This window comes from Lichenostomus cassidix, chromosome 3, assembly GCF_008360975.1.
Source record: "Lichenostomus cassidix isolate B80296 chromosome 3, HeHo_3.0, whole genome shotgun sequence".
NCBI lineage: Eukaryota > Metazoa > Chordata > Aves > Passeriformes > Meliphagidae > Lichenostomus > Lichenostomus cassidix.
In genome coordinates, this window is record NC_139483.1 from 11,193,427 (window position 1) to 11,203,091 (window position 9,665).

The 9,665-nt window shown below is 57.5% G+C and overlaps 2 protein-coding genes across 5 annotated transcripts in view; both read right to left on the minus strand.

Annotated features, from left to right (window-relative positions):
- The window catches only part of PTK7 (protein tyrosine kinase 7 (inactive)), a 37,418-nt gene extending 32,550 nt beyond the window's left edge, over positions 1-4,868 (minus strand). For 2 of the 3 annotated variants that reach the window (XM_085054474.1, XM_085054473.1), the window contains exon 1: positions 4,757-4,868. In XM_085054474.1, the coding sequence (XP_084910600.1) occupies positions 4,757-4,853 (97 nt within the window). In that variant the 5' untranslated portion in view covers positions 4,854-4,868. Of the gene's footprint in view, positions 1-2,769; positions 2,916-4,756 lie in introns of those variants that run through there. The other variant, XM_085054475.1, reaches the window with a different exon arrangement.
- Positions 4,869-4,985: 117 nt separating this feature from the next.
- Positions 4,986-9,661, minus strand: LOC146439056 (heme-binding protein 1-like). Of its 2 annotated transcripts, XM_085054505.1 has the most exons (5): positions 9,431-9,661; positions 9,257-9,342; positions 6,474-6,615; positions 6,145-6,328; positions 4,986-5,997 (listed from the first exon to the last, which is right to left on the minus strand). In XM_085054505.1, exons 1-5 carry the CDS (start codon positions 9,576-9,578, stop codon positions 5,823-5,825), a joined length of 735 nt encoding a protein of 244 aa, XP_084910631.1. In that variant the 5' UTR covers positions 9,579-9,661; the 3' UTR covers positions 4,986-5,822. The 2 variants fall into 2 exon arrangements, with proteins under 2 accessions (XP_084910631.1, XP_084910632.1); XM_085054506.1 differs by lacking the exons at positions 9,257-9,342; positions 9,431-9,661 and adding an exon at positions 6,985-9,250.
- Positions 9,662-9,665: the final 4 nt, after the last annotated feature.

The following is a 9,665-nucleotide window of genomic DNA, read 5'->3' on the forward strand; positions in this document are numbered from 1 at the left end:
CTCTAGTAAATACTTGTAACCAGGCCTCACAGCCTTCAGATCTTTTTGAAGTGCCTTATCACAGCCAAACTGGCCTTTGTGCTCCTGTCCATTGACCCAAGGCCAGGCTCTTCTCTTCCTGCCTTCTTCCCTCCATTCCCCTTGGGCTCCATGGCCTTTAGAGAAAGTGCAGCCCACCTTCCCAGGACTGTCTGCTAGGATGCAGACAAAGGCCAAACAAGGTGGGACCTACCCATCTGAGCCATCCACTCGCCTTCCTTAAACAACAGAGATTCAGCACACTGGGAGGAAACGCACTTCCATCAGCAAGAACATTCATCACCCAGCACGCAACTAAATACAGGTGCTTGCTGCAGTTCAAACATCTGCCCATCAGCTTTTAGAAGATGGCCTCATTCCAGGTCAATTAAGAGCTCAGAGGACATCTTTAAAGGATCTTTAAACATGACAACCCACTGACCAGTGCCAGTTCCCCGTGGTTCAGGACCCCACTGCACAGACAAAGAAGTGTCTATGGCCACGACTGTGCAGTTGCCATGCCTTTGAAGCTCCTGCCACATCGAGGTTCCAGCCTGCCCACAGCACTGTCTGAACACAGCCAAGTCCCAAGGGGGATCAGATCATTCCTGTTTTCAGAAATTTTCTTCTTTAAGACCAGGCTTAAAGCAAGCACGAGAAAAGAACTGCCATGCAGAAATACACAGCTCAACACAGGACATGGAGGCATTTCCAGAACAAAATAGACCTTTTGGGGTTTTCTTTTTGCTTTAAAGGAAAGTTGACTCAGCAAATATTTCCTCTGCTAGCATTTCAACCACATGTTCCAGCAGAAGTCAGCACACATCTGGCACGCTGCAGTGCCACTACCAGAAAGATCACAGCTTCACTGAACAATGGAGTGGAGGAAGAGGGACCAGCAGTCCAGGCACCCAGCACTTCTGGAACACATACGTGGCAAAGGACCTGTGTGAGCCATGGATACTCCACACCTCCCAGGTCTTTCTCCAGTGCTCTTTCCGAACAGTAGCCACAGGCAAAGAGATACAATGCCCTGCAGCCCACAAAACTTACCACTAGCCTGTAAAACCTAGACATCAAACTGCACGTTTCAGCTACACTGATGGCGCCTGAGATTTTTCACAGTGTCTGTGAGCTGCATGTTTCCCCCAGTGCTGTATGATTTGGTCCTGCCCAGCAAGAGAAACAAGGAGTACACCTGACTGGAGCGGTGCAGAAACTCCACCAACTGTGGAGTGGCAGGAAAGGTGGCAGACAGCCTCACAGACAGGTCTGCACATCCAGCTGCCAGTGGTGGCCTGCTGGCACGTAGATGAATGCTGTGCCAGGTCCACAGGACCCTACGGCTGCAAAACTGAGCCCAAGATAAGCATGCACTCCCCCTCCAGAAAGTTCCCAGAAGGCTGCCAAGGCGGGCAGCAATCACGGTGCTAATCAGCTAAGTAAGTGCTGCTTTTCGTGCTTATCAGCTGTAAATTGGACAATACTTGCCGCCTGGCAGCAGGGCTCAGCCACGGCTCCAGATATGGACGGGCAGCAGCGCTAAAGATATCTTTCCCTCAGAGGCAGTATTCTACCCAGGTGCTAAACTAAGATTGCTCTTGATTTTACAGCACAATCTGCAAAGCAAACTCTGCAACTGTGCACGGTGAGACAGAAGGCACGGCAAAACAGCTACTGGCAAAATGCGGGATCCTCCCTGTCTGCAGGTTTCCTAAGTGAAGAAACGAGGCGATGTGGCATGGGGCAGCCGTGGGACCCTTCAAATCCAGGCTGAAAGACAGCTCGCGGCCCCTGTGGCTCTCATGCACAGCCAAGACCTTGGGCTTCTCAGACAAGGAAAACGGTGCTAGGAGGTCAGTGGGGCGAAACACCACGGAGCAGAGCGAGAGAGGGAGAGTTTGAGCCTTGCAGCTGGACACGGAGAAAAGCAGCAGCCAGGAACATCAAGGAGCCGCAGAGCCCGGGCGGGCAGGGCGGGTGGCACGGGGGGCGGGGCGCAGGGCTCATCCAGATGCGCTCGGCAAGGGACAAAACCCCCTCGGCGGCCGGGAGGTCAGTCTCCACGGGTGGGAACTCACCGCGCGCCCACTTTTTTCTCCGAGCTCGGACCTGACCAGAATTCACGGGAAAACCATCGGCTGCTGCGCGCAGCCTTCCCGGTGCTAACGCTGCCCCCGGGGCCCGGAGGGGCCAAGCCCGGCTAAAGGAGTCTCCGGCAGCCCTCCGCGGAGCGCGCTGCTCCGGGGCGCCTGCTCGCCATCTCCCAGACGGCAAACGTCTGGGGTATTTGCATCCCCGCGGATCTCGGCACGACGCTCCCCCTTCGGAGCGGGCGGGCGGGCAGGGCGAGCCGGCGCACGCCGGGGAAGGAGAGCCGGGCGAGGCGCCCCGGCGGCTCCCGGAGCGCAGCGGGGCTGCGCGGGGCTGGGGCGCGGCCGCCCCCGGCGGGGAACAGATGGGGCCCCACGCAGCCCCTGCTCCGCGCCCGAGTCCGGCGGGACGAGCGGCCCCCATCGCCGCCGGGCTCACGGGAACCCGAGGCGGGCGCGGACCACCGGAGGCTCGGCCCCGGACACGGCCGCAGCACCTCCAGCCCCGGGGCCGGCCGCGGACCCCCGCCCGCCGGCCCCAGCGCGGCCCAGCCACGGACGCGAGGGGAGGCGCGAAGCTCCGCCGCCCCCGCCCCGCCGCCGGGACCACATTCCCGGGCTGGGGGAGCCTGCGGTGGCTGTCCCGACCCGCACTCACCCAGCACCAGCAGTGCCCGCACCGCCGCCATCCTCCGCACCGCCGCCATCCCCCGCGCCGGTCAGCGCGCCCGCCGGACCCCAGCCATGCCGCCGCCGCCGCCCCGCCCGCCGCCGCCGCCGGGAGGGGTTCCGGAGGAGGGGCGGCCACCGGAAACCGGGCGGGGTCGGGAGGAGTGGGGTCCACCGAGCAGCGCCCGGCTCGGCCCCCCGTGCCTCCGTCGCGGTGCTCGAGGCTCAGGGCTCGCTGGCGCCATCCCCCGCAGAGCCCCTCGGGCGCGGCGGGCCGGGAGGGTGGCGCCGGGAGTCCCGCGTACCCCATCTGCTCCTGCCAGCGCCTCCGGGGTACCCCGAGCAGCGAGGAGGCGACGGAGCTCCCCTCCCGCCCAGGGGCTGCTTGTAGCCGGGCTGTTTGCTAAACTGATGGCAGAAGCTCCCGGTCTGTACCGCTGTGAGAGACACTGTGAAGGCACTGGGGCAGCGAGGAGCCAGGAGCTTCGCACGCTGCTACGGGCAAAGGGCTGGACACACAGCCTTCGTGCACAGCACACTGCCTGCTCCTTGCTGCTCTTCTGCAGGGCCCAAGCTGGGGCACAGCAGCAGGAGCTGGTCTGGCCATCTGCATGGCCAGAGTCTTTCTGTCCGACCCAATGCCTCCAGTGAAACCTGCTGCAGCCCTGCACCACCGGCTCTGGCAGTTGTCACTGTGAACACCAGCTTTCCAGCCGGTTTGTTGAGTCGCCAAAATGCTGGTTTTGGTACTGCATGGAAGACTCGCCATCAGACATGGCCCGGAGCACTGCTGGATCCATCACAGAGGATGCTGGAGCTTTTGCTCAGCAAAACCTGTGGCACAGGTTTGGAGTGTATCTGCCACCCTATGTGGCAGTGCCAGCCTGGTACTGCACCAGAAGCCCCCCTCATTACCACATCCTGGGAGATCACAGAGCTGCTCCCACAGGCCATGCAGTGGAACTCTGCCAGTAACCACAAACCAGTCCCCTCTTGTGGGAAAGCCACCACCTCCTGCCACCAAAAGCTGTTCTGGTTTTGGTTGGGGACCAAGCAGCCTCAGAGGAAGTGGTAGCCTACTCAACATGATCTAGAAAGGAAGTTTTACTTCCACCTGCAAGCTCAGAGCAAGCGAAGCAGCTGAGGTATAGTAAGAGAAAGGGTCTCTGTCCCACACACACTAGCAGACTTTGCTCTCCCACTGATGCTGAGCCACCTGACCCCACCCTCACATAAGGAAATTGCTGCTTTCCCCAGGAAGTAAAGTGAGCTAAGCACTGCTGATCCAGGTGTCGTGACTTCTCTGAGGAGCACTTGCTGCATCAGCCCTCAGTGCTGCAGGCTGTCACTGCATCTCCTGGGTCCATACTGCCTTTAGTGCCCCAGGAGCAAGAACTGTATCACAAGATAGTCAGGAAAACACTGTCTGCCCTTGCTGTGCTTACCCAGCCTCTGCCTGAAGCTGCCTTGCTCCCCTGCAGAGAAGGGTGTAGCCTGCTCAGCCCCACTACCCACAGTGACAGGCTGGGCAGCCAGGCTCCTCACTGCCAGAGAGCAATCCAGCCTGGAGAGGACAGTGAGGAGCATCTGACTGAAGAAAGGAGTAGCAGAAGCCACCTATGCTGCTAGGGCAGTGAGACCACAGAGCTGGCTGGGCCTTCCCCTATTCCTACCCCCCAGCTGCAGTGCAGGGCCAGAGCCAGAGTTTGAGCAACAGCAGCAGACAGCAAGACATACAGCATGAGGAAACTCATTAGGAACTGGGTCTGAAGCAGTCAAAAGTCCCTCCACACCAAGCCAGTTAAGCACATCCCTGCAGAAGTGCAGCAGTTACTGCAGCCAACCAGCACGATGTGCAGTCACATTTGAATTCTCGCTCCCAGAGATCAGATGCCCACGTGGAGTACAGCCACAGTATCCACCTTCTGCAACAGGGAAAAATGAGGCAGACCTCATCCAACAGAACACCACCTTACCTGCAGGAAAGTGTGCCCACAGTTCTTGCAACAGCAACAGAAGCAGCCTGTGCAGCAACGCATAGGCTGTGCTTGGCTGAACAGGAAGCTGTAACATGGACTAATTAGAGCCCCTCTAATTAGCCACAGCTTTGCAGCCTGGAGCATCTCCAGGAAGGAGACAGCAAGGCTCTTCCCAAGCCAAACCAGGCACCCCACCACCCCCACCATCAGTGATCTGTAGCTGCAGTGGTTTGAGCTGGGTTTATTTACTGTTGGCACGGCCAGCTTTCCCCAGGAAAGCATGATGGTATTCATGGATGTGAAACTTACTGATCAATGCACAACACAACACACAGTGGTGCCGCTGCCGCTGCTCTCTGGACCTGCCCCTCTCAGCTCACAGCAGGTCTGCAAAACAGCACCCACAACACGTGGACAAAGGCTGCCAGCGCCCCAGTCCTGGCTGAGGAATGGTGAGTGACAGACAGGGAGGACTCAACAGTCCAAAGAGAACCACCCCAGCAGGAAACATTCAGGATTTACACCTAAATTCAAGCCCTTTTCCCCTGTGAGCCCCACTGTCCCTGTAGCAGCATTTCAGTGGCTGGTTGGGACAGACAGCCATTCTTACAGGAAGCAGGCCAGAGGCTACACAGAGCCCCACATCTTGTACAGTCATTTGCCTTCTAGACACCATCACCTTGTGATTCTGCCGACCACTAGACCGACTAGCCTCCCTGGCACAGCTCTGCAAGCCCAGTGCAGGTCAGGCTAGCACACTGCACAAGCCCACACGGTTACTGCCTTAATGAGCCCCCACCATGTGCTTCCCATTAGGAGCTTGATCTAGAGCTTTTCCTTGGTGCCAGCTCCAGCCTCAGCTGTGGGGGCAGGTGAAGTGCAGACCAGGCAGGATTTCCCCTGGCAGGACCCTTGCAGGGCAGGCTGCAAACCCACCCCCCAGTCTCTTGGTCTCTCATTGTGTGGGTGAATAGTGGGTCAGGATGTGCTCCGTCTCCTTTGGGTCAGAACTGCCATCTACACCAGGTCCAGTCGCACGCTGGCTTGCGGTGACGGAGGGGATTCACTCTGCCTGGCAGATGAACCAGATCTCATTGCGGCGCTGAGGGATGCTGGGATTTTCGTAAGAAGCCACGATGTAGGTTTCCCGCAGCACCATGTCTGTGGAGCCCAAGAGCTCCCAAAAGAGATTGATCTCCCTCAGAATAGTCTCCTCAGTGGTCATCCCATAGAAAACCCTGCAGCAAAGGGAGCAACATAAACAACATAGCCAGCACATTCCCACCGCCAGAGCTCCCATCCCTCTGCCCAAGGAACCACAGCAGCCACGCAGGGACTTTTACATCTCTGCTGAGCTGAGAAAACACCTCCGGTGCTGGGGTCACCTGGTTATAACCCGGAGCGGTGCCCTCTCAGTGATGTGGATTTCGGGGTCCATAGGAACAGGGGGGTTTTGCTGGAACTCTCCTGGCAGATAATAGGCAGTTAGGACCTCACGCTCCAGCTCGGTCCCCTCCTTGGTCAGGTGGATTTCGTTGAGCACTGGGACTGTCATGCCCAGATAGCAACCTGGAAAGAGGCAGGCAGGCAGTGAGACAGGTGTGTTAGCAGCAGCAGCAGCAGCAGCAGCCCTCCTCCCCACTTCAGCTGGACAAGTGGCAAAGCCCTCCCTCTGTGCAGTCTGCCAGTCCCTCCAGCCCCTGCCTGCACACACCTACAGAGTTCTCCTTGCAGATGTAGCGCATGAGCTTCATGAAGCTCATGGAGATGCTCTGCTCATACATGGGCTCCCCCATGGTGACACAGGCCCACTTCCCAGCTGGGTACCGCCGCTCCTCGTAGGCTGCTTCCTCGCACTGAAACAGGCCACAGACAAGCCAAGTCAGAGTCAAGCACACTGACAACACTGCAGCAGCTGGCTGGGAAACCAACACTGACAGGCAAGAAGCAGGGAGACACGAGCCTGCCAGAATGAGAAGCCCTGCTAGGTGGTGGTTGGCAGAGCAGGACAAAGGTGAGGGGAGCTGGCATCACACGCATCTCAGACAAGGATACTTATAAGCACTGGGCAAAAGTCAGCAGAAGTCAGCAAAAGGAAAGGCACAGACAAGGGGCAGGGTGCAAGGGGGTCTGGAGGCTCCTGGCATGCACAAGGAATGCAGCACATCCTCAGCAAGGGGCACAGGACTTTCAGTTCCTCTTGAGTCTCTGTCCAACCTACTCACAAGGATGTTCCTGATTCCACGCACCCAAAGGCCTCCAGTAAGGTTGATGTTGTTCTCAGGTGTAGTGCCTTTTCCCTGGAACACTGTGTGCACATAGGATAACAGAAACATTCCTGCCCAGTACAAAGGAAAATCTGGCAGAAGAGCTCTAGCACCCAGAAAAGTGAAAACTGGAATAAAACTCAGATCCCTCTCCCCTATGAAGAAGTGACAGGAGGAAGAAGAGACATGAACCCAGCTGGGGAATTTTCTGGGATAGGTCAGAATCTCTATTTCCAACACAGAATGTCCAGTATTCTGGACATTCCTGACACAGAAGGAGGGCAAGGGGAGTGGGGAAATTGCATCTGGATATGTTCATAGTTCAGCTCATGGCATGTTTGTGACCACAGGTAACACATAAACAGGAGCTGGGAAGTTGCAAACAGCACTGATCTTCCTGCTCTCAGCTTGTTCTTCAGATCAAAGTGGTCTTGAGACAATCTTGTTCCACGGAGCTCAGGGCATCTTCCCAAATTTCTTGTTTCCACAGCTGTGCTGGCAGTGACAGAACCAGGAAGCTGTGACCAGACTCAACACTGGGTGCAGCCTCCCCTGTGCCACCACCCAAATCAGTTGTCTAGCCTGAAAACCAAACCAAAGGTAGAAGGAAGGCACCTGGCCTGTTTGTGTGCATCAGTGGAATGCCAGTAAGAAGAGCGCCCCAAAACACTGTGGGCCAGGCAGCATTCACCTTCTAGCTGGAGCCATGCCTGCCATTGTCCCACCAAGCAAAGCAGTGCAGAGCAGAGCAAGAGAATTTTCCAAGCAAGGAAACTGCCAGCCCCTCTACACTATCTGCAACTCTCATCTGCCATACCATCTGCAACACACCAATCAATCCAGTAAGTCACAACATCTGGTTGTGCCACAGCCTGATCCTTATACTAAGCACCACCACTCTGGATGACACTTGGCCAAGAGGAATGTTGAAGATGCTTCACACAGATGCAGCAGCAACAGTTCCCTGCAAGATGAGCTGGGAAACTGAGTCCTGACTGAGCTGGGGACTGAGTGCTGACAGAGCACAGAGCTGTAAGAGACATAATAATGCACTTGCTTCCAAGAGTATGAGGGCTTGTAGCACTGATAGCTCAGGAGAAGCAACCAAATAGTACTGATCTGCCTGATCCTGGCAAACGTATCCCTAGGAGCCCCAGTTTCAATGTCCCCTGAGCATTGATGTCAGGCAGTGGCTCTTCTCACTCAGCCTCACACTCCAAGAATCCTCCTCAGGCACAGATGGGATGCCAACAACAACAAAAGATCTTCAGTTCCCACAAAGTCTTGGGGCCCCATTCCTGCCTGGGATTGACACAGGCGGAGAAAAGGCCAGATTAAGTCCCTGGGACCCAGAACAAGGAAAGAGGCAGTGTGGTGAAGCCCCAGTTCAGAGCTGCACAACCCACATGCTCAGACATGTTCTACAGGGAGTGCTGGACCTCAGCCCAGAAGAAATTGGTTAACCACTTCTCATATAGAGGACAATTGACAGATGTCTTCTTGGTAGAAAGCCCAACTAGGCCTGCAGAGACACAAGAACCAGTCTGACAAGCAGTTATTTCTCAAAGCACAGAAGCACTCTTATGTACGAGATGAAAGTAAGTGTGCAACTTAGCCAGCACGAAGAGAAGATCTTCAGGCAGAAAATACCATGTTTGGATTGGCGGTTGTGACTAACAACAACACATGCCCAGGTCTGACAGCCACCATCACAGGCCTGGTGTTCCCACAGACACATCTTTATCTTGTGCCAGCTGAAATCTCCAGCTCAACCAGCCAACATAACCAGCACAAACACACAGGCAGCAGGGCTTCGAGCTATGCAACAAGGTGTTTTGAGAACGGCAGGGAGCAGGCTCTGAACTGAAAATTCACTTTCTTAGATGTGCCCACCCAGCAAGAGGATAGGCTGATAAAAGAGGCAGCTGGAAGTCAGAAGACCAGAGCAAGGAGCAAGATTTGTCCCATTTTAAGATAAAGACCGGGAGGCTGAGCACTGCCATCACTCTACACAGGAGGAGGTGCAGGAGCGGCAGAATACTGCACCGATCCAGAGGTGCCATCCCGGCCGCGGTGCTGCAGGAACCCCGGCGAGGCTGGTGCGCGCATGCCGACACGAGGCACCTTCCCTGCCAGGGAGAGGCTCTTCCTACCCCCGGGCTGGCGGCAGCACCCGAGGCAGCCTCACCCCGGGCGGGCAGCCGGCTGTGCGGAGAGGGTCAGGCCTCACCTTCCCGTGCTGCGAGAGGGAGACGTACGGCACGGGCTCGCGAGCCTGGCTGTGCCGGGCCATCTGGGCGATCGGGCCTGCCATGTCTGCAAGGCAAAGCACACGAGAGACGAGGCTCGCCCCGGCCGCAGCGCGGAAGGAATCCCGGTCCGTGCCGTCAGCCCCGCCGCTCACCTCGGGGCAGGTTCACTCGGTGCGTGCTGGCCACGGCCTCCCAGTGGGCGAACAGCCGTCCCTGCTCCTCCTGGTCCTCCTCGCCGTCGCTGCCGTCGCCGGGCTCCTCGCCCAGCCGCTCCAGGTCCTCCAGCGTGATCCGCGCCATCGCGTCCGCCGGGATCCGGACGCGGACCGCCCCGGGGCGGCACAGCCCGGCCCAGCACAGCCCGGCGCGGCCGAGAGCGCCCCCTGC